We start from the raw sequence: 24,781 nt of genomic DNA, 5'->3' as shown, positions 1-24,781 counted from the left end.
TGGCTAAGAATCTCATAACATTGCCATCCAGAAATATAATCTACCAACACACAAAATTATGTGTAATCATGAACTTTTATTTATAGTCTAGATAATACAGTTAAGTAAGAATTACTCATAAACATGGATGGCAAAAAACAATAACAAAACTTGAGTGACGTCAACTTCATTCTATCTATACCATATTACAAAATATTATTTAGAATAATGTCCCCCGAGTGTGAAAGAATGGAGATGATCTTTGTCAAGAATAATTTTATCAGGAAAACAAATAGAAATCAAGATAGATTACAGAAATGAGTTGGATGGCGACATAGAATGTATTTAGACCAATAACATAAATAATTATATTAATCATTTTTATTTTGCTGCACAAGTCTAAATAAGCGTAGGCCATATAAAATCTAGTCATTAGATAAAGCCATTATTAGGAACTAAATTATACCAGTTTCAATATTATTAGTATTTGTGGTAGATCTTAGCAGACTATGCTGAAAAAGTAAAGATATTAGATTGTGAATTTTTATTACGTAGAATTAAAAATAATTTTGCTAAGAATATTTCATTTAAATAATGCTACAATTTGGGTTCCTAATTCTTCTCTGCTTTTTATTTTATTTTTTGTGTGTGTGCTATGCTGGTAAAGAACAACATCTTCAATAAGAACCAAATACATAACAAAATAAACAAAAGTTTTGGGCTCAAAACTCAAAATCCTTCTTCAGCTCACAACAAAAGTAATCAAATCGATAACACTTTTCATAGACGCTAGATTTTCTATCTAATCAAGATTGCCTGGTTTCTACGTAAAGTTGGAATTACCGTTTTGAAAGTTTTTGTTAATTGGTCGCACAAGTGTTTTGAGCCCAAAACGTTCTGTACAGTACAAAGTATGTATTTCTTTCTTTCTTTGAAGCTGTTGTTACATTAATCTATGTTCAATATAAATAATTACTGCTCCAGGTAGATTATTCACACTTTCACCGTTAAAAGTCACCTTTTCTGTGGAAGTATTATTATTATTAGTACAATTTCAATGGTAATCGTTTACACCTCCTTCGAACCTAAGTGCTCTTTTTTATCAAACTCAATAAAAAAAAATCTCATTTTAAAAATATTGTAGATTACCTATTTATTTATTTATTTATTTATTTATCACCACTATTTATTACTATTATCTTGCATCAATGCTGTTTTTTTTTACTTTTAACTTATCCAATTGCACAATGACTGAATAAACTTCACCACGGACACCGCTGTTCTTGTTTATTATTATTTGTTGTTGTTATTATCTGTGAGGCTATGTGGTCTAGTAGTATGACATTCGCTTTCAGATCGGAAGGTCCTGAGTTCGAGCCTCGCTCTGTGTATAGTTGAGTCCTTGGAAAAGGCTCTTTACTTATATTCTCTCACCGTACTCGGGTGTAAATGAGTACCTGGCCATTGACAGTGTTGTCTCTGTCCGGAAAAAAAAACGTAGTATCGCCTGACAGGCATCATGTCTAGTTCTACATGTTACGTGTTGCTGTTGGTCAGGGACCCCTTGTAAAGCGCTTTGAGCACATTTTGTGGATATTGCTCTATATAAAAGCTCAGTTTATAACCAAAATAACAATATCTCAGTTGGTAGAGCACTCACTTCATATGCAAAGGGATCAAGATCGACCCCAGATGTAGTTGAGATTTTTTTAATGACCCCGAACAATTCAGAACAAAGACAGAGAGAGCAACAGAAACTTACTTACTTACTTATCCAAAACAGCGACCACCTGAGCTCTAGCCATTCGGTCTTGTCTCATGAAGTAGAAGTTAGAAGAGGGAAAACAGTTGAGGGATAGAAGACAAAGTAAATAAACGTGACCTCCCCGCCCATCGTGGTCGTGGGAGGTCAGGAAGCCCCTACCAGGGATAGGTGACAGTGACAGGTTTGTTTTTTGTTTTTAAGGGTTTTACGGTGCTTGCAACACATGTTAGGTCATATCATCGCCAGTAAAATGGAAGAAAATGGGATAGTAGAAAGTTCTAGAATTACAATTAAAGTACCCAAGAAAAAAGGAAGACTGGGGAATTGGTTCATTTTTTTTTTTTTTTTTTGTTTGTTGCTTTAGGTCTCTTCCAACACAATTGAGGTTATATGAGAGACCGCTGAAACAAAAAGACAAGCAATCTAACAAAAATAGTACAAATGTCAATCAAAATCATAACCTAAAGATATCATAAGCTAAATTATAAATAACCAAGAACAAACAGACAGAAGATTTACAGAAAAAAAAAATATCCCCTGTCAAAAATACAATCACAAACCAAAGAAGCAGGATAGGCTAGTAAAGAGAAGAAGAAACGACATCACTATCGGATCGTACACCCATGCGAACATCATAGGTATATGATTCAAGGGTGATGCTCCCATCCAACCACCCGCGGGAATTGGTTCAGATGTAGATTCCAAGAGCACACTATCAAAGTACTTCGTTTGAGATCATCTAAAAGTTTCATCCTGACACAAGCAAAGGTCCCCACTAAGAGGAATACACTCAAATGTTTACAAACCATATATGGGGAAAACAAAAATAATACAATGCATTTACATGAAAAAAAAAATATCATCTCCTAAAACTCTGATAATGCAATTGACTGTTTCCCTCCGAAATAGGGTATCCGGCCAGGGCCAGGACAAAACCAATTAATCTCATTCCAAGACAAAGACAGAAAGCATGTTGGAAAACAGATATAGGGGGATAGAAGACACAGTAAGTACCTCCCTGCCCACTATGGGAGGTCAGGAACCCCAACAAGGGATAGGTGGTAGATCACAAATAAACATGCAAAGTTGAAGCTTTGGGGGCTTGTGGGGGTCCTGGTAACTCAGTTGGTAGAGCACTTGCTTCTCACGAAAAGGGACAAAGATCGATCCCGGGTGCTATCGAAATTTTTTTTTTTTTACCCCCTGACCGTCAAGCAGTAAATGGGTAGCCGGGTCTGTTAGATCTGGTGGAAATAACTAGAGTCATATCCAAAGGATATCAAGCAATTGCTTTAGTCTGTTTCACTCTATAGAAACCAGAATAAACTCCAGCTCCATGGGTCTTACGGCTCTGAAGGACCGCTTTATTTTTTTTTTCTGTCGGCTTGTTGTATGACACTTGCATTTAGACCTGTAGGTCTCTGGTTCGAACCCGATGTGAGCAGTGCAAAGTTGAGTCTTTGGGAAAAGGCTTTTTATTAATCACCTTCTCTCACTGCACTCAGGCTGTGGTTGGCTTGAGATCCCTTGTAAATTGCTTTGAGCATAATCTAGTGTATATTGCGCTATTCTAAAGCTCTGCATGGTCCAACTTTTACCAATGTTATCATCATCATAAAATTTTTTTTTTAAAAGTCAAAATCTGAAAAAGACGGTGGTAGAATAAAAACATTTTTTATTATTAAAACAACCATAACAGTGCATCATAGCATGCACAAGCATACAAAATGCAGTCACACGTATTTACCCTCCGCCCTTCCTCCAGTACACATACACACATACTATACACACATTCTAATATACGCAAATAAGAATATGCCAAAAGGTCATTCTTGTAATGTTCGCCACAGAAATACTCCAATGATAAGTTATTTGTAAAAACTAAGGAGAAAAATTTTGCTTTCATCGATTTCTATCAGTTAAATATTGATGTAGAATAAACCAAACAACCAAAACTACAATAAAATAGCAGAAATAGTTTCTCAAAAGTTCAGAAAAATGTGGACAGAATATCAACTTTGGCCATACTTTTTCAACACTTTCAACCATTTAAAAAGCTATAACTATAACAAACATAATTTTGATGTCAGATCATCAGATTCTGGTTTATTTTTCTTTAATTACCCCAGAGAAATTAATGAAATCGATTTTTTTCCTCCCTAATCTTTCTAAATATCTTATGGTTTTGGAGAATTTTTGTAGTAAACGTCACAAAAATGACCTTTTTGGCACAGCCTCAAACACACACACACACTCTCTCTCTCTCTCATATACACACACTGACACACCAAGCCAACACACTCAATCACACACCCATATAAAACCAACATAAATCCATACAGGGCAATCATCAAAGGCCAAACTTTTTCCGGAAGAAGGAAGGAGGCAACTGCTCGTCTATCATGGAAGGAGGTCTCTCCACAACCACCAATGAACCGTCAGGAAGGAAGTCTGCGTGAATTATGTACTGGAGGGAGGAAGAACACAGAACAAACAAATGAGATTTTTTAAAATTGAAAAATGTGTGATTGAACTTGATTTAAAAAATCATTACGCTACCATTGATTCATTTTTGTGCGCATCCATTTTTAAAATCTAGTTTAACTGTAAGGCTTTAAAGTGTATGGTAAAATAAAGGGAGTAAAAATGACTCTTATAAAAGATACAAAACAAAGTAAACGACACTTTAGCCTTTGGCCTTCTTTAGATTAACAAGAAAAGGAAAAATGTTATATTACATTGGCATTATAGGTAAAACGTTATAGGTAAAAAAATGTGTGTGTGTGTGTGTGCGCATATACATTTTACCATACATTTTATTGACTCATTTGGGCACCACTAGATTTTGGCTTTATAGTTTATATATCAAATTTAGACATATTAAAATGGTGATCGACATTTATCTACTCATAGTAGTGTCAAAGGTCATTCTGAACTGTTGATGTAATGAAAATTGATTCATCTACTTCAAACAAATGTTCACATCATAAATTTAAAAGAGAAAGAATGCATTCGAGATTATAAGATTTCCTCATATGACACCTACCTTATATTTGAAACATTTCTTGACTACATCAACAATATTGGTGAATTCCAACTCCTGAAATATATCAAGAATGAAATGAAACAAAAGTATATAAGTCACGAAACAATCAAATCAGAAGATTTTTTTAAAAAGGTGGACTGTCTAAAAATTATGTTTTTTAGTCTTATATTATAACCCAAGCCCTACCCTACCCTTGTGATCAACAGAGACCAACCACAATATCGTTACTTAGCAGGAATAGTCGAGTAATCTAAATACATGTGTTAAGTGTTATTGCATTGTATTTTTTTTATTTTACTCAAAATGACCTCTCTCACACACAGAGTCAGATCGGAAGCCTCCAATATGTGGAATAAAAAGAGTCACACAAACATTGTCACTTCTCCGACAATGCCAAATGGGGGGGTGGGGGGACGACGAACTACTCAATTGCTGATGAGATTTCTGACCTCGTTGTAAATTACAGTGGAATCCAGATAAGACTAACTTGCTTTTTTAAAAATTTCATTTAAAATAAACTTTTTGTCTAGTCCCATTTTTTCATATAAGCCGACTAATCAAAGCATGGTTTAAATAAACAAAAATTCGCCTGAATCGAATTAAAATAAACTGTTATGTGCTATAGTGGCCTTCTTTCCCCACCACCTACATGCACCAATAATGTACAATTATGAATAACAACAGCTTAAACTGAACAAAATTTCAAGCACAAAACGTTTCCGGCCTAAAACACTTTCTTAGGCAATAACAGAAATGGTAAAAACATTGATACATCAATTATATCATGGACAGACGACAGGAGAATCTTGATGGCAAATCCTCCTCTGCCATCTGCCTGTATTATAAGTGATTATTAACATTTTTACTCTTATTGGCTGAAGAAGGGCTTTAAGCCCTGAAACATTCCATGTCTTGTATTTTGTTCTTTTGTTGTTTTTTTTTTCTTCTTTTGAACAAAGACAACAGCCATGTACTCATTTCACATCTGAGTACAGTGAGAGAATGTGAGTAAAGAGCCTTTTCCAAGGACTCAACTATGCTCAGAAAAGGCTTGAAACAAGGACCTTCCAATCCAAAAACGAGTGCCATACCACAAGACCACATAGCCGCACAAAAAAACCTTTTTTTTTCCCCCTTACCATTTGTGTTTTGTCCAGACTTGCCAGGCAGGTGTTAGTGTGTAGAAACAGGTGATGGGGGTTGCTGGGGGAGTGCAGGATATTCCTTATGGTCATGTTGAACTGCATCCAGCTGTCCATCAGATGTGGACTGACCATCCTGCTCCAGGGGGTGTATTTCTTCTTGACGTAGTCCATCTCACAGATCTTCGGATGTTGGAAAAAGTCAATGCATGATGAAATTAGAGTGGAGTGAACACATTATATATGAGTAATGCAGAGAAAAAGATTACAAGCTATTTGCCACGATTGAGAGACAGACAGAGAGAGAGAGAAAGAGAGAGAGAGAGAGAGAGAGAGAGAGTGAGAGTGTGTGTGTGTGTGAGAGAGAGAGAGAGGGAGACAGACAGACAGAGAGAGAGAGAGGAAGAGAGAGAGAGAGAGAGGGAGGGAGAGAGGAAGAGAGAGAGAGAGGAAGAGTGAGATTGTGTGTATGTATGTGTGTATGTGTGAGAGAGAGAGATAGAGAGAGACAGATAGAGAATGAGAGAGAGAGAGAGAGAGAGAGAGAGAGAGAGAGAGAGAGAGAGAGGGGAAGAGAGAGACAGAGGAAGAGTGAGATTGTGTGTATGTATGTGTGTAGGTGTGAGAGAGAGAGATAGAGAGAGAGATAGAGAAAGAGAGAGAGAGAGAGAGAGAGAGAGAGAGATATAGAGAGAACACTGAAATATTTATTGAATAGGCCTTGACCCATATCTATATATGAAAGCAATCAATCAATATCATCGAAATCAAATTTAACACACAGAGAGAGAGAGAGAGAGAAGATAGGGAGAGACAGAGACAGAGAGCAATAGGGAGGGAGAGAGAGAGATAGGGAGGGAGGGAGAGAGAGAGAGGTGGAGGGAGAGAAAGAGAAAGACAGAGATAAAGAGAGAGAAATTGGGGGGCGTATAGGAGGGGAAACTTACCTTGTGATCACAGTATGCAATAGCCAAAACAGATTTGTGTGGGGAGAAGCTGAGTGAACTGACTTGGGAAGACATGACGGGACATTCACAAATAACCTGAAGGAATTCATACAGGCAGATAGATTATCAAGTGTAATGACGTAATGTATATTTTAAAAACATAAATAAATATGAATATTTACATATGACAGTGACATATTAGGGAGCAGGCACTGGTGTAAGATAAAAGATTTGTTTGTTTGTTTGTTTGTTTTTAAGGGTTTTATAAGGTCATATCAGTTCCAGTAAAAAGGAAGAAAATGGGATAGTAAACAGTTCTAGAATTACAATTAAAGCATTTAAGAAAAGGTAAGACAAAGGGGAATTGGTTCAAATAGGAAACAGATGTAAATTCCAAGAGCACACTATCAAAGTACTTAGTTTGAGATCACCTAAAAGTCTCATGCAGACATAAGCACAGGTCCCCACTAAGAGGAATGAACTCAAATGTTTACAAATCATATATAATATGTAAATAAAACATAATAAAGTGCATAAGAGAGAGATGATTTACAAGGAAAAAAAATATCACCTCCCAAAACTAACTATACATTTGACAGTTTCCCTCCCAGCCAGGGTATCTGGTCAGTGCCAGGACAAAACCAAGTAATTTCATCCAAAGACAAAGACAGAAAGCAAGTTGGAAAACAGATATAGGGAGATAGAAGACACAGTAAGTGACCTCCCTGCCCACTATGGGAGGTCAGGAACCCCACCCAGCATCACAACACAAAATTAGCTGTGGATTACATACATTTTCCTCATCAGATTTCAGAGCTGCCAACCCACACAACACCAGTCAAAGAGGATAAGACTTTAAAAATCAGACTATTTTAAATTCCAAAGAAAGAAAAAAAAAATTAGCATAGTAAAAATGAAAACGCTTTGGCAACAGGTATAGATAGTTCGAAGATGACGTCACTCAGGTCTTTGTTATTGTTTTTTGCCATCCGCGTTTATGAATAATGCTCACTGAACTGTATTAACGTATATAAACGTTCATGGATACACACAGTTTTGTGTGTTGGTCCGTTGTACTTCCGGATGGCAATGTTATGAGCTTCTTAGCCAAGCGCATACTATCTATGTATATCTCTCTAGGCAATGGTTTTATTACCTCCCCTGACTGAACATCTGCTATGTGAACATCGTGGTCGATTGTGGCATAGGCAATGTGGCGATCGTCGTGGCTTGCATTTAAAATATGGATGGCAGAATCTAGGAAGGAAATAGTTTAAAACGTAACACAAAAGAATTTTTTTTTTAACTTAAAAAAAAAAAAAGAAAAAAAAAAAGAAGAAAACATGAGCGTTTATTGGTGCAATACATATATTATGGACACATTCGGAGACACAACACCATCCAAAAATCAGTGCTCGAGGGAAAAGTAGATGGCAGAAAGGCACGGGGCAAACCAAGGAAGTCCTGGATAGGAAATGTGTGGAGGCAACAACTGGCAAAAAGATAATTGGCTGCCCGGTAATGGCCCTTGAGCGTGAAGAATGGTGTTCCATGACATTCAACCTCTGTAGGGAGACGGAACTCCGGTTTATCCACAAAACATGCTCAAAGGACTTTACAAGGCGTCTTCACCTTTTCACAGCTACACCACTCTGATATAATTATATAATATTTCGAGGTGGTGAGGTACAATTTGTCTTCTGAAATATTATATTTGCAAATTCAGGACGTCTCAAAAGAAGGCAATAAATTGAAAATAAAAACCCAACAGAAATGAATAGAACAGCTTCAAAAAAGAACAAAATATCCAACACGGAACATTTCGGGCTCAAAAACCCTTCTTCAGTCAATAACAAAAACCAATTAAGACATAAATACATTACTAAATTCTACAAAATATCTGTATCTGGAATTTAGTATTATATTTATGTCTTTATTAATTTTTTTTTGTTGGCTGAAGAAGGGTTTTGAGCTCAAAACGACCTGTGCTGGGTATTTTAATCTTTTTTGAAGCTGTTATATTCATTTTTGTTTATTACTTCATTTGTGTGTATATATTTTTTATTTTGGTTAGTTTTAACATGCATTTTATTTCATATATAAACACAAAAATATCTAATCATTGAAAGAAAGAGATCTGAGATATTTTGATGTTTATCATTTTATATGAAATAAAATTCACATTTTAACTAAGTTTATCCAGATTCTCTTGATGTTTATCATTTTATATGAAATAAAATTCACATTTTAACTAAGTTTATCCAGATTCTCTTTCAAGGTAAAAACTGGTTTTTATTTTTAATTTTCAGCCGTCTACAAGGAGAAAACAATTGTTTATAATTTTTTTTATTTTTCTTATTTGAAAGTAACAGATCTCCTCCCCTTATTATAAGAAACACATCTCTAAATAAACCAAGCAAGACCCCCCTGCACCCCCCCCCCCCCCCCCCAAGAAAAAAACAAAACAAACCCCATAACAAACAAACCTGTTTTAAGTTTGTGTTTGATGACCCCTGTCTTGGTATCCATAATCTCAAGGCCCCCGGGGCCGACAAGCACAACTAACAAGTAGTCGCCAGATGGGGTGAAGGCCATGAGCCTGGCCGGATGGGAGAAACTGTGCTTCACTCTCTCCAAACGAAGCTGGGGATTTGTGGCTGTAGTCTCTTCCTGTATGATAAAAAAAAAATATTCATGAACAACTTAACTTTTGTTCCCCTAAATGAGATAAATAGATGAATAAATAAATAAATACAAATAAATAGAGTGATACCTTAAGTAAATAAATCAATAAATACATAAATAAATTTTTTAATGAATTAATAAATACATATAAATAAATAAATGTTTAAAAAGAAAGAATGAAGAAATAAAAGATATAAATTAAAAAGCGAATAAATATATAAATAAATATAATACCCTTTTCGCATTCTCAGGGAAATTATTTCTTAAGGATCTGTCTTAAAAAAAAAAAAAAAAAAGAAAAGAAAAAGACAGATAATCAAGCTACAGAGTAGTAGTAGTAAGCCTCGCAGTCCGAATGACGCTTGCTGAGAATTGTGTGATTCAGTCATGGTCGACAAGTATAGCTGCTCTCTCCATCCATGTTGTTAATTGTTTCCGTTGGTCACAGCCCTGGGCCAGAGTTTTGAGTCTGTCAAGATCTTGTTTTGACTTTGGTACGTAGGGCACTGCAGTATTTCTTAGTAGTAGTAGTAAGCCTCGCAGTCCGAATGACGCTTGCTGAGAATTGTAAGATTCAGTCATGGTCGATAGGTATAGCTGCTCTCTCCATCCATGTTGTTAATTGTTTCCATTGGTCACGGTCCTGGGCCAGAGTTTTGAGGCTGTCAAGATCTTGTTTTGACTGTAGTATGGAGGGCACTGCAGTATTTCTTAAAGCCACAGAGCACTGCCATAAAGTGAGAAATACTGGCAATGACTCTTGCTCAAGGAAAACAATAAGATGCTTACAGCAAGGCTCGATCCTGGATCAACGAGACACGAAGCCTGTTAAACGATATTACAATTTCTTTGACAGACAGAGACAACACTGTTAATGACCAGGTACTCATTTTACACCTGAGCATGGTGAGAGAATGTTAGTTAAAAGAGTCTTTTCCAAGGACTAATGTACGCACCCCTCAGAGTGGGGCTCAAACCCAGGACCTGAAGGTGAGCCATACCACTATACAACGCTGCACAGTGTGAGCATTTTAAATGTTAACTTCTGATAAATGATTTAGCTTATTGCTGAACAGTAAGTCTAAAAATAGATTAGAAAATATACTTACCACATTGAATCGATAGAGACGAACTTGCTGTAGGTCTGAAAAAGCCATGTGACCATTCGAACTCAAAGCACTACAGATTATTTCTTGACCATCCTTGGCCTTCAACTCAATCAATTTCAAAGGGCCACGGGTCAGTGGAAGAATACCCCTGACTTCATCTGGTTTTAAAAAAGATGAACAACAGGTCGAAATTGAAAAAAAAAATAACAATAAATAAATAAATAAAAATAATAACAATAATCATGGTAATAATAATAATAATAATAATTATAACAACAATAACAACAACAACAAAAATAATAACAATAATAATAGTAATTGCAAAATCGCTAATGGCATGAAACATAAAAATGACAAAATCTGTATTAATTTGCTCTACTTTATCATCGTGTGACTTTTCAGTTGTCTAATATGCCTACAATAAAAAGAAACATATTGATACCAAAACACTATTTTCCACACAGGTATAGTAACCGAGTTGCTCGATGTTTATGGTTACAATAAATGGCTAGGTCAGGCAACAACAATAATAATAATAATAATAACAATAATATTAATAACAATAATAATAATATTAATAATAATAATATTAATATTAATAATAATAATATTAATATTAATAATAATAATATTAATAATAATATTTTTTTTTAAAAATAATTTTAAAAAAATAAAAATAATAATAATAATGGAAGGGATGAGGGGAGTGTGAGAGAGGGAGAGAAGAAAACAACCACCTTCAGGAGCGTCGGCTGATCCCAGTCGCCACAATTCCAAATGGCTCTTGTACTGTAACTTGATGAGATTGTGTTCTTTGTCTAGATCCACCAGCACTCCCTGGAAAGATGAGTAGAGTACAAAAACATGAGCTTTTATTTAAAGTGATACTGGGCTGCTAGAAGCTGTGGACTGGAAAAAGTAATACACAAAAATGAATATAACAGTTTAAAAAAAGAACGAAAATACCAAATATGGAACGTTTCGGGCTCAAAACCCTTCTTCAGCCAACCAAAAAAAAAAAATCCCCCAAAAAACCCAATAAAGACATAAATTAAATACATTACTAAATTCCAGATACACGACAGAGATTATTAAATGTTAATGCATTTACTGTTGTGAGGGGGAGTAACCTTAAAAAATCTCTCTTGCATTTTATAATTATATTATTATTATTATTATTTACAATAAAATGATTATGTTGGTTTAGCTAATTAGTAATCATGTTTTGATATGTGTTCTGGATTGATAAACTGTGTAAAATAAACGTTTACTCTTGAATCTTGTGTTGTTAGAATTGTAATTCCTTGTCTTACCTAAAGGAAAGTGTAATTCACATTATCTCTAAGGTATTAGCATTTTCCATGTATCCTATGAAATATTCTATATTTTAAGGACAAGACATCTCAGCTCATTTGTATATATAGAGTATTATCATTATTACAGTCACATGATAAATAATTCTTATCATTGCCTTATCCTTGCTAATGTTACTTACTGTTGGGAGGGGGAGTAACTCTGGAACTTTCCTGACACCTAGCTTTTCATGAGTTACTCGTAAGACAGAGTCTAAACCTGGAAAAGAAAGGAATTTCAAGAGTGTTAGAATCTTTGCCCAATCGTAACAACATTGTCCATAAAATATTTGTCGGACATAGTATCTGTATCAAATCAAAGCTGCCAACCTCACAATGACAGTAAACAGACCAACCTACTTGAAAGATGAAGAAATTTGTAGTTTTCAGAGGTAATACCACCAGTATACCACAGGTCTATCTCACAGATCACGTGGTCATGTGCAAATTTGAAAATTACACTTTAAGATCATGTAATGACCAAACCAAAATTTCAGAAAAAAAGATCGAGAACAAAATTTGGTGATAGATTGTTTACTTGTTTCGGCCCCGAGATTTGGAATGAACTACCACGTGGTCTGAGAAAGTGCAAGTCTTTACCCGCCTTTAAAAAGAATCTCAAGACACATCTTTACTGTATTTGCTTTTATCGACGCTTATGAACCCTTGATTTGGCTATGAATTCATTGCATTGTATGTTCTATTGTGTGTTTTTTCCAAATTGATAATTTACATAGTAAAGTGCCCAGAGCTTGTGTTTTACACGAGAATGAGCGCTGTATAAAATGTGTATTTTTCATAACACAGTAGGCATTATAATTGTCTTTAAAATTCACCAACCTGTTCATGAGAAAAGTAAAAATTATGCTTTGCCTCTAACTCCTTTATAGGCTAGCTCTGGCACCAGAAAGTCGTTTTCATTGAAGTTGACGTCACTCTGGACTTTGTTATGGTTTTTTTTCCATCCGCGTTTATGAGTGATTCTCACTAAACTGTATTATCCAGACTATAAAGGTTACACATAGTTTTGTGTGTTGGTCCGTTATACTTCCGGATGGCAATGTTGTGAGCTTCTTAGCCAAGTGCACACTATCTATACTAAAGCCCGATTGAAAACATGCCATAACATTCCTACCTCCAGACAAGAGACTTCCTTTGATGTGAGCCATGGCCCTGATATCGTGTGTGTGATGTCGATGGAGCAGCACCGAGGCCCAGCGCATTCTGTCACACGTGTCGTCTGTTGCATAAAGGTCAAACTGGAAGATCGCTGCATCCACGCCACCACTAAATACAGTTTTTTGATCCTTTAAAACAAAACAAAGACTTTTTTTATGGATACAACTCATCTTGCCCATAAGAATAGTGAGCGTATGCCTTCAGCCACAAACCCTTCAAACTCAAAAAATATGTTGAAAAAAATTTTTAGGCCAAGATCACTCAACATATCATGTCTATAAATACTGGGCAAAACTACCCAATGAAAGAGCTTCATTTTGACATATGAGGAAATAATGATTATATAACCAAGTGAGCATTTATATAGTGTGATATCCATTAAACATGCTCAAAGCACTTTACACAGGCTCCCTAGTCAACAGCAACACTTAACATGTAGGACGAGACATGACACTTGTTAGGCTAGAGTACAAAAAAACCCAAAAAAACGCTGTTAACGACCAGGTAACGAGGTACTCATGTCACACCTGAAAACGGTGATAGAATGTAAACAAAGAGCCTTTTCCAAGGACTCAGAACAGGACTCAAACTCTGGACCTTCCAATCCCAAGGCCTGTGCCAACCGCCAACCACAAAGCAAAATAGCTGCCTATAGGAAATCATTCATGTCCACTGGATCATGACAGCATCAGTAGTTTTGTTTTTTATCAATCTCTTGTATAATTCATTTTTGCTGAGTTTAACCATCTGTGACTGAGGCTATTGATAAATAATTTGTTTCAAAACATTGGTGGAAAATTCAATGCCAGAAAAAACCCTGATTGGCTTGGTTCAAACTCAAAAAGCCAGCATTTGATCTTCCGATGGATATTCCTCAATAAAATGATTAATGATCTCCTCACCTGACTTAAACAGAGGGATAGAACATCAGCCTTGTGACAGTGGAAACTCTGTGGAAGAACACATAAATACACATAGAATTGGATTCAATAGTCTGATGTCACGTCACGTCCACCCAGCAACCAGCAGCTTGGTTCTAAGCAAAGAAAATTGGTACTTTTTATTCTTCGTGATGGCTAGAACTTTTTAACATGTCATTTGATCAGAATGTATAAAAGTCAAAACGTGATCAGATTTATAATGTTTTTCTCCTCTGGATACACTTTTATTTTCGTCAGAGAAGTATTTAATAAGGACATCTGCCATTGTTCCGATAGTTTAGAACCAGGAGTTCAAAAATCTTATTATTATACTTCTCCTATGACCTAATCTATATTATTTCTTATCAAAATGTATTCTTTTCTCTCTTTTTTTTTTTTTTTATAAAAAGCATAATTACTTCTTGAATGTAACAATTTGACATAAAAAATTATCATTTTATGATAAATATTTAAAAAAGAAAAAACAACAACAAAGACGTTTTTAAAATAAATAAAACAGAGAATAAAAACAAAACATAATTTTTAAAAATAAACGCTCTCCCAACTCCGACCAAACAGATACACACATATATCACATTCTGGAATATTATCCTTTACCCAAACACTTAACTTTTAAAAAATTGTTTTTAAGGGTTTTACGGCGCTTGCGACACAATTAGGTCATATCAGTGCACCCGAGAAAAAGTAAAACAAAGAAGTATTGGTTCAAATAGGGAACAGATGTAGATTCCAAGAGCATACCATCAATGTACTTAGTTTGAGATCACCTTAAAATCTCATCCAGACACAGCACAGGATCCCACTCAAATGTTTACAGAATACATAACTAACATTATATAACAGAGATAATTTACAAGGAAAAAATATCATCTCCCAAAACTATAACTACATCTTTGACTGTTTCCCTCCCAGTCAAGGACTCCAGCCAGGGCTGCGACAAGACTAAGTAATCCCATTCCAAGACACAGACAGAAAGCATTTTGGAAAACAGATATAGGTGGATAGAAGACACAGTAAGTGCATCCTTGGCCAGGAACCCCACCGAGAACTTGACAATATCAAATAAAGTCTAACCCAACTTGAAGGACTCGGAAAACAGATAGAAGGGGATAGAAAACACAGCGTGACCTCCTGCCCACCATCGGAGGTCAAAGGACCCTGGCCAAAACACTCACCTTTATCTGTGTTGCAAGCCTCCCATTCCAAAAGGTGACGGTACCCCTCGAATCACCACTGATGATGACAAAATCACTTGAAAGAAGAGAATCAACAAATAAAAGTTTCAGAAGATCAGCAATTGACAGCCAAGGGAGCTCTTACATTGGAAAAGAGCAAATACAGAGAGAGAAATGCTTCAAAACATTATCGTATTGTAAATCCAGCTTTCAAACAAGGTTGCCAAAACACACAGACCGCCCCCTTTCGTAGTGCTGAACTCCAGTAAAAAGACATTATGTATTAACTTTTTTTTCCATTTAGCAGGTGATTGGAAAATATATGGAGAATTTACAATATATTTGAACTCCGTAAATATACGAAAAATTTGGAAATCTTGTTTCAAAGCATCTCACTGCGCATTAATTAAACCATTGTTCATGATTTTTATCAACTGATCAAAATAGAAAATTTAAAATCTGAGAGTTGACAGAAATAAAAAGAGAATTTGAACAAAAGGGACAGTTATTGGTTCAGAGTTCAGCCAGCCAAGGCTTTTTTTTTTTTGTTATCTTTTTCAGATCCCTCTGGTCACTCAAGAGTGGAAGGGGAGCTGGTGAGTTGAACCTGGTAGAAGGTGTTAATAAAAAAAAAAAAACTAGCATCCTATCATAAAGGTAGCAAGCAATTGTTTTTTTTTTTTTGTGTAATGCTAAAAGAATTGTCTCAATGGTCACTGCTTTCTAAAGAAAAGTGTTTTGACCAATCTATAAAAAGATTTTCCCAAAAATATTGATCATGATTATGGAAGACAAATTAATGAGAACAGAATTTTAGTTTAGTGTTGTCTACAAAAATGCATGACTTTTCACAATTCATATGAAAGGAAGATATCTGTGTGGGATTTGTCTTTCCCTGATAAAACAACAATTTATAAAAATATTTCTCTACACAGTGAGAGCACAATTAAAAAAAAAAATATGAGCTTTTATATAGAGTAATATCCACTAAACGTGCTCAAAGCGCTTTACAGGGGGTCCCTGACCAACAGCAACACTTAACATGTAGGACGTGACATGACGCCTGACAGGCGATATTAAATTTTTTTCTGACAGAGACAACGCTGTTAACGGTCAGCGATCAGGTATTCATTTTACACCTAAGTACGGCGAGAGAATGTGAGTAAAGAGTCTTTTCCAAGGCTCGAACCCAGGACCTTCCAATCCAATAGCGAGTGTCATACCACTAGATCACATAGCCGTACAAAGGAAGATATCTGTGTGGGATTTGTTTTTCCTTGATAAAAGAAAGATTTATATTAAAAAAATATTTCTCTACAAAGTGAGAGCACAATAAAAACAAGGTACTAAATCCAGGGGAGTATTTATTTCCGAAGAACACGATAAACAACTCACCTTGGCGCTGATATGACCTGAATGTGTTGCAAGCGCCGTAAAACCCTTAAAAACAAAAACAAACAACTCACCTAGTGACTGCTACACACCACACAATGGTGTCCTTTTTATAACTGGTAGCGACCGTCATCCGACTGATGGGCTGACCAGAACTGACACTCCACTGTCGGATGTGATTGATACCCCCAGTCACGATGATGTTGTCTTGTGTCTCAGGGTTGCTGTACCAGGCTATGGACATTATACGACCTGAGGAAAGGAAGTATAATTTTCATTTTTTAAAATTTTAATTTGTTTTTTAAACCAAAGAGAGGTTAAGATACATAGAGTTCTTTCCTACTTACTCATTTCTTGTTATTATCAACATAAGTGCCTGCTCCACTCACTTTTCTGAATTAGTGACATACAAACATAACAGACCTGACCATTTGATAATAATAATAATAATAATAATAATAATAATAATAATAATAATAATAATAATAATAATAATAATAATAATAATAATAATAATAATAATTAAATGGCATATATAAAGCACTTTACCCTGCTGTCACAGGCTCTAAGCACTTTACAGTGATATAAAACAAAACATATTACGGCAAGACAAGTGTTGATGGAAAAGTGATACAAATTCAATTTAACAACAACAAAATATGATAATAATAGTATTGCAAACTTATGACGTAAAAAGATAAAACTTTAAGCGAGATTTGAAAGTTGTCAACGAATCCGAGCATCTCACATGTGATGGGAGAGAGTTCCAAAATCAGTAATTTTTGTCTAAATTTTCTGAACAACATATATACTTACCATCTTGCTTTGCAAATGGTCTTAAAAATTGAAGTTCATCTTCAATATCATACAGAACCACGCATCCATCCTCTGTGGCAGCCTGCAATATAGGTAGGATTCAAGTTTTATTAACAGGTAAATGAGATACAGAATAAGGAAAGGTGTGAATATATCTATTATATGCACATAATATTCTTTCCTTATTGCTTGATTATCCCCCCCCTTTTAATTAGACTTATGATTTATTTCCCTAGCAAATGCATTGATAATCCTTTTTTAACTAAGCCGTCAGATTATAATTATGACATTTATTATGATCTAAAAACAACAATAACAACAAAACAAACAATAACCGTACTAAAATTAAAATATTTAGAAGATATGATACACTGCCTACAAAAGATTTAATATCTATATTATATTTATATATATATGATTTTAAGTCAGTAGTGGTATTTAAAAAAAAGATTTTAAAAAGTAAAATTCTTATGTCTAACATAAATAAAACAAATATAACGCATAATTTATTAACCGCCATAAACATACTTATAAATTGAAATATCCTATCTTAATATAAAATAATAAATATACTTTAATAATAAATTTACTCACAGCAAGTTGGGTCTCCTCGGGATTTCTAGTGAGGCACCAAACTGGACCGGAATTGGACGAAACGGATGTCTGTTTGATTCAACAGAAAAATTATACTATTTACAATTGATATTAAATAAAAAAAATGTATCTTATTCATTTGGGCAATATTATTTCCAGCAATTATATTTGGCTGCTGAGAAAGAATTTTTTAAAATAAAAAAAAAATAAGAAGTGAGCTTTATATAGCGCAATATCCACTAAATGTGTTCAAAACGCTTTACAAATGGTCCTTGTTCCCACAGCAACATTTAACATGTAGGACGGGACATGACGCCTGTTAGGCGATATTACAATTTTTCGGACAAAGTCAACGCTGCTAACGGCCAGGTACTCATTTTACACCTGAGTACGGTGAGAGAATGTGAGTAAAGGGTCTTTTCCAAGGACTCTATGCGCCGAGCGTGAGGCTCGAACCCAGGACCTTCCAATCCGAAAACGAGTGTCATACCACAAGACCACATAACCATCGCAAAACAGCATTTTGTACAAGGTGATCCTTTTGCTTAAAATGGAAACGAAATATTGAGGAGTGTGGGTTTTGTCTTTGACACTTCAAAAGCTTTGAATTTCCAAAATCTGATCTTTTTGAATTTATAATCTAAATTGTTTTACCTCTTTCATTCAAACATAATACCAAATTGACAATATGGCTCACTGTTGTCCACTTGTTAGAAATTACTAAGAAGTAGTATTTTCGACAAAGCAAAGACAATGTCGTAAAAGGGAATAAAAAATGCAATCGGTTAAAACCATCATACCTTTATCAAGTGTGGTGTGTCCAGATCTAGTTCCACTACGTTGCCCCCTAAACCAGCGGCAAAAAGACGCTGCTGAGACCAGACAAGAGCTTCGACAGAAGAATCAGCACCACCAGGGAAATTCTGCAAGGTAAAGAAATGGATTAATAAATGCAGGGTTGCCAATTCAGGAAGCAAAATTTTACTAATTTATTAATTTGTGTGGCTATGTGGTCTAGTGGTATGACACTCGCTTTCGGATCGGAAGGTCCTGGGTTCGAGCCTCGCTCGGCGCATAGTTGAGTCCTTGGAAAAGGCTCTTTACTCACATTCTCTCACCGTACTCAGGTGTAAAATGAGTACCTGGCCGTTAACAGCGTTGTCTTTGTCCGAAAAATTGTAATATCGCCTAACAGGCGTCATGTCCCGTCCTACATGTTAAATGTTGCTGTTGACCATGGACCCCTTGTAAAGCGCTTTGAGCACATTTTAGTGGATATTGCGCTATATAAAAGCTCAATTTAATTTTAATTTAGTGAACTTTTATGCAAACACATAGACTGATCCCTTTCTGATGAGTGTTGAACTCCAGTAAAAGGACATTATTTACTAACTTTCTTTCTATTTAGCAGGTAATTGGAAAATAAACTGAGGGTTTATAACACAATGAATTCTGTAAATATACAAAAAGTTGGCTACGTTGTAAATGAATCCAGTTACAGTGCAGAAGATGTTAAATGAAATTCACTTTGGGCGTAATGTTCATTCATAAAATTGTCAAGTTTTAGCATATTCAATTCGTGAGTGAAGCCTAAATTAATTCATCACCTATTAATTTACTTTAACTACAATAATGAACAATGCATTACAACTAAAACACCATTAATAATTTTAAAACAAAAAAAAAAAGATTACAAATGGAGCTTCAGCCATTAATTAGCCCTGGCTTTGTGACCAATGTAAAACTAATACGACTTACAAATATCTGGGTAAAGTTGTCAGCTGCACTTAAAATCTGAACAGATCCATCTGACCTGAAATTAGAAATAATTGTTAATAATAATCACTTGTTTTTTTTAAAGACATTGTAAATAGACAAGGGTACTAAAATGAACAATTTCAAATAAATCCCAAGAAAATTAAGTTTCACATAAAGTATACAAACTAAACAACGTAAGCAACTAACAAAGAATCCGAATTTGAAAGGGAAAAAAATCTGTATCAATCCATAACGAACAACTTTTACCCAATACAATATCACTGGCTTAAATAGCAGTGCAAATTCTTACATAGAAAACACTGCCCTCGAAGAAAATTTATTTTCCTGATATCAATATTGGGGAGAAAAACATTGTATGCCAGATTGAATTAAAATGATCAACAAATAAAACAACTAATCCGCTAAAATGTTTGAAATTTGTTCATATTTATTTTATATAAATAATTGATAAATCTTAATAAACATTACCACATACCTGGAAACTGCTACTCTCTCAGTGCTTACATCGTAAGCTATACAATTGACAGGTGCAGGCTGGTACTCAAAGAATCTTACATGATGAACTTGAAGTTTTACCTTGTTCTCCATATTCAACATTGAAGAAAAACCTGAAATAAGTAGATCTTCAGTCAGTTCCACTCCAGTAAGTTTTCAACATCATAAATAAGTAAAACTTGTAAATGTGGGTTTTGTATTAAGAATATTTAATTATTTTCAGATGTCTTTTCATTATAATAAAAAATTTTAAAAATTAAAAAATAGAGCATTTATATAGTGCAATATCCACTAAACATGCTCAGGGCGCTTTACAAAGGGTCCCTGACTAACAGCAACACATAACATGGAGAACAAGACATGACGCCTGTTAGGCGATATTACAATTTTTAACGTCAAAGACAACGCTGTTAACGGCCAGGTACTCATTTTACACCTGAGTATGGTGAGAGAATATGGGTAAAGAGCCTTTTCCAAGGCGCAGAGCGAGGCTCGAACCCAGGACCTTCCGATCCGAAAGCGAGTGTCATACCACAAGACCACATAGCTGCACTAATAACTTCAGTGACCCTATTTTTGTTGGTCCTCCTGATGACCCAAATATGTTACAGTGCAACCTCTGGATAACGACACCCCTGAATAGCGACATTGACCTCTGGATAGCGGCATTGACCTCTGATCCCGAATTTTTTGCTATATGTTATTAGTAATAAAAATCCCCAAATAGCGACATACAATTTAGTAAAACCACTGTTTAGCTACATCATTTTAACAATAATCGGCAGTTGATGCCGATGATTAATACCCAAACATCACCATCTCGAACGCCTTTTTTCCCCCTCCCAATGAGATTGCTTTGTTACCGACCAATCAGAACACATGTTTACTACACTGCGTGGAATCTGCGCTTGCTCACAGCAAAAGAAGTTGATCAGTGGATGGTACTCTCAAGAATCCATTAACCGTCCACGATAGCTACCTGTCTGAGGTCAGTTGAGGTTAGCTGACATTATCAGGCAGTGCCATGTCCAATGGGGGCAATTAAGGATATTTATGGTCTTTTACGTTATACATTGGAATAGCCGGGAAAGCAGTAACAGCCTCTTTCACTTTATGAGTAATTCCCACTAAACTGTATTAACCAGACTATAAACGTTCAAGGTTACACATGGTTATGTGTGTTAGTGTCCATTATTTTTTTTCCGGATGGCAATGTTGTGAGTATTTTAGCCAAGCGCATAGCACCTGTACCCTTTGTAAACAGGAGAAATACTCATACTATCGTTTTTGGACTTGTCTTCTCTCAGGCACTGGACCGCGCATCGCACTGTTAGGTATTCATGGGTCTCACCACGCCCCCTTTTTCCGCCATCTTGAAAACCCCGGAAAAATGACACTCCTGGATAACGACATAATTTCCCGGTCCTGTGCAATGTCGTTATCCAGGGGTTGCACTGTATTTTACAAAGTCGTTATTGGGACCCCCTTTTCCGGTCCGGTTGCGGTTGCAAGTTTTTAACAAAGGCCATTTTTTCACTGCAACAAGTACCCACTTAGTTCTACATGCTTGATCAATCGTACCATCGCCAATACAGAAACGGAGTGTCTATGTACACGGTAGCCTTGCACCTAGCCCCAGAATCTACGTACAAGGTAAGTGGAAGTGGACACCGGTAAGGTAAGGGGTCAGGAAGTCAGCACGAGTTTTGAAAAGAAGTATCGTCTTGAGTGACTTGTACAGTATCCATTTATGTAGAGAGCTGTGCCGGGTTACCAATACTTAGCTTCTTTATCCTTACCAATCATTCGTTGGGAGAGAAAAAAAAACAAAAAAAACTTAACGCTTACCGTTAAAAGCAGTTTAGATTTGAAGATGCATTTGTTTTCTATCAAAAAACATTCTGTACGAGACAATCCTTGATGAATTTCAAAAGTTGTGTTTGAAATTATATTGTAAATTTTTTCATGATTCATTCCTCGTGAAATCGTTGAGGCTTACATCTGTTTTCAAGGTGCCGTCGCAAAGAAAAAAAACAAAGGTTTTTTAAAAAGTTTATTGAGAAAAAGATACGGAAAAAAGTGACCCTAGATAGGTATGCAATTTGGTGCATAAGTGCAGTAAAAATTGGTGCGCAAAATTAGTTCATAGCGGATGCGAGACTCTGTATGTGTGTGTGTGTGTGTTGTAGCTCCTCTTTCTAGGGTGTGTGTATGTGCCTCTTTTTTTTCTTTTTTTTTGGGAGTGCCTACGTACACGGTAACGGGGCATCTAGCCTCAGGATCTACGTACACGTAAACTGGTTTACCGTTGTAACACAAGGAATAGATGGTCCTCGCTGTCGTGACCGCGCGCGCTTGTGTGTGTGTGTGTTATTTTTTTTTTTTAATCAAAACATTTTAACCATTAATGGCGAGATTCCATCTTACACTCCCCAAACTTTAGGTCTTAGTCTTAATGTTATCATTAAAAGACAAGCCTTGTGATTTATAGTTTATTTGAAGCCCGAGTCGAAATATACTCTTACTACTGCTCTCTTGGTGGAAACGATTTATTCTGCATAAGCAATCTGGAGAAAAAAACCAGTGTCACTGTAAAAGGTTAAAATTTCACAAACTACGCTCCGTGAACACCGCTGTAACAATCCTTTGATCTACGTCATCAGGCAACCCATTGTTTCTTTCATATTTTCCCATTCCCCCTTACTATCCCCCCATCCCCCCGCCCATCTCTCTCTCTCTCTTGTCATACTGTTATCCCTTCCCCTTCCCATCTCATTGTAAAATGAAAACGTTCTGCTGTTTGCAGATACATGTATGATTGTTTTGTTTTTTCTCTCTCACTAGGCTAGGATTAAAAAACCAAGACATCGGGTAATATGTGTCTAATGCCAAAGTATGGATTCTCTCTTTGGCCAATTTAGTCACGCATGTGGCAGCCAAGCCCGGTAACCCTGTACGTAGATTCTGGGGCTAGGTGCAAGGCTACCGTGTCCGTAGACACTGCCATACAGAAAAACTATGAGTAACCCTTGTCGTTTGGTCTGATTTGAGAAATCTTGTAAGAGTAAGAGCTTACAAATTCGGTCGAAAAGCAACAACAAAGAGCAGAATGAAGTCCACTCCCTTCATTCAACTGTTTGTTAACAACAATATCATTTTTTGTCCAAGGGAGGGGGCTTGAATGGCTTGAACATGAACTTGAGGGCTTGGGCTTGATGAATAATGAAGTCTGAAGTTAAGTCAGTAAGTAGTAGTGGTAAGGTGTGGTCACAAACTTAATTTTCCCAGCGTTATCATTAACCACTGAGACCCTACCACAACCGCTATTTCCCGAAGAGTCCATACCACCAGCGCTACAATTACCCATAGAGTCCAGAAGGGGGGGGGGGGCGAATAACGACAAATTGTATTGGCACTCCGGGCTCCGGGGGTCCCAATTCAAGAACGATAGCCGTTTTTTTTAGAAAGGTCAGAATAACAACAACTGTTTCTAAGACATAATTGAACCGATTTTATCAATGGAATAATATGCGGGAGGTCTTCCGAAAGCTCCTACATCCCCAGTATTCTTGTTTTTCATAATGTTCTAGTACTAGTAGTAGTAGGGGTTTGGGCTTGGGGGGAGAGAATCTTCTTTTTTAAAAGTAATGTCTCCCCCCTTCCACACCCCAGAACAAGAATACTGGGGATATAGGAGCTTTCGGAAGGCCTCCCTAATATACTTTATAATTATTATAAATCAGAATCTATATTGCCATTTGAAAACTGAATTTCCATTTGTTGTTTTTAAAAGTAAAAGTTTGTAATTGAGTGAGGAATGGCCTGAACTGCACTGCGAACTGCTGAGACTCAGACAGACTAAAAACAAAGTCACATTACGCTGCATCTAATTTTCACATCAATACAGCACATAAATGAAATCTCAATTATTTGACCTAATGGAGATAACTTTAATATGAACAATAGATTTATCTACATATGTGTCCTTAAATAAAACAGAATTTATACCTCATGCACAAGACATCATTCTTATGGAAGCTGCCATGTTTGGTTATTTTTTCAATTTTCTATATCTTCGGAACTAAAGATTTCCGACGAAATGCATAAATGACTTCGAAACTTCGTAAATTACATCTACTCATACTCTCTCTCTCATTCTCTCTCTCTTCTCTCTCCTACTACTTTAATACTATCATCATCCTCTCTCTCTCTCTCTCTCTCATCTCTCTCTCTCTTCTCTCTCTCTCTTCTCTTTCTCTCTCTCTTCTCTCTCTTCTTCTCTTCTTTCTCTCTCTCCCTCTTCCTCTCCTCTCTCTCCCTCTCTCTCTCTCTCTTCTTATACTACTTCTATCATTATCATAAATCTATACTAACAAATAAAGTAA

At 35.9% G+C, this 24,781-nt stretch overlaps 1 protein-coding gene across 1 annotated transcript; it reads right to left on the bottom strand.

The window, feature by feature from the left end:
• Positions 1-3,402: 3,402 nt before the first annotated feature.
• Positions 3,403-24,490, bottom strand: LOC144977421 (U3 small nucleolar RNA-associated protein 4 homolog). The gene is made up of 19 exons (XM_078922620.1): positions 24,405-24,490; positions 20,377-20,509; positions 19,881-19,935; positions 18,923-19,045; positions 18,123-18,191; positions 17,529-17,610; positions 16,787-16,964; positions 15,321-15,396; positions 14,107-14,154; positions 13,161-13,332; positions 12,169-12,245; positions 11,411-11,510; positions 10,674-10,831; positions 9,366-9,549; positions 8,036-8,136; positions 6,880-6,975; positions 5,930-6,115; positions 4,791-4,844; positions 3,403-4,211 (listed from the first exon to the last, which is right to left on the bottom strand). Exons 2-19 carry the CDS (start codon positions 20,496-20,498, stop codon positions 4,095-4,097), a joined length of 1,998 nt encoding a protein of 665 aa, XP_078778746.1. The 5' UTR covers positions 20,499-20,509; positions 24,405-24,490; the 3' UTR covers positions 3,403-4,094.
• Positions 24,491-24,781: the final 291 nt, after the last annotated feature.

This window comes from Berghia stephanieae, chromosome 7 (assembly GCF_034508935.2).
Source record: "Berghia stephanieae isolate SIO BIC M18660-M18661 chromosome 7, UCSD_Bste_1.3, whole genome shotgun sequence".
NCBI lineage: Eukaryota > Metazoa > Mollusca > Gastropoda > Nudibranchia > Aeolidiidae > Berghia > Berghia stephanieae.
The sequence above is the reverse complement of the archived record's forward strand: the minus strand, read 5'-3'. Positions and strand labels throughout refer to the sequence as shown.

Bases quoted from the DNA above. Each gene is read 5' to 3' on its own strand.
- LOC144977421 (XM_078922620.1), bottom strand. From the start codon at position 20,498: ATGTTGAATATGGAGAACAAGGTAAAACTTCAAGTTCATCATGTAAGA. The intron at 14,155-15,320 runs GTGAGTGTTTTG...GTTCTTCCACAG, and splicing joins GGCTTGCAACACAGATAAAG to AGTTTCCACTGTCACAAGGC. The intron at 6,116-6,879 runs GTAAGTTTCCCC...CAACATCCGAAG, and splicing joins TTGCATACTGTGATCACAAG to ATCTGTGAGATGGACTACGT.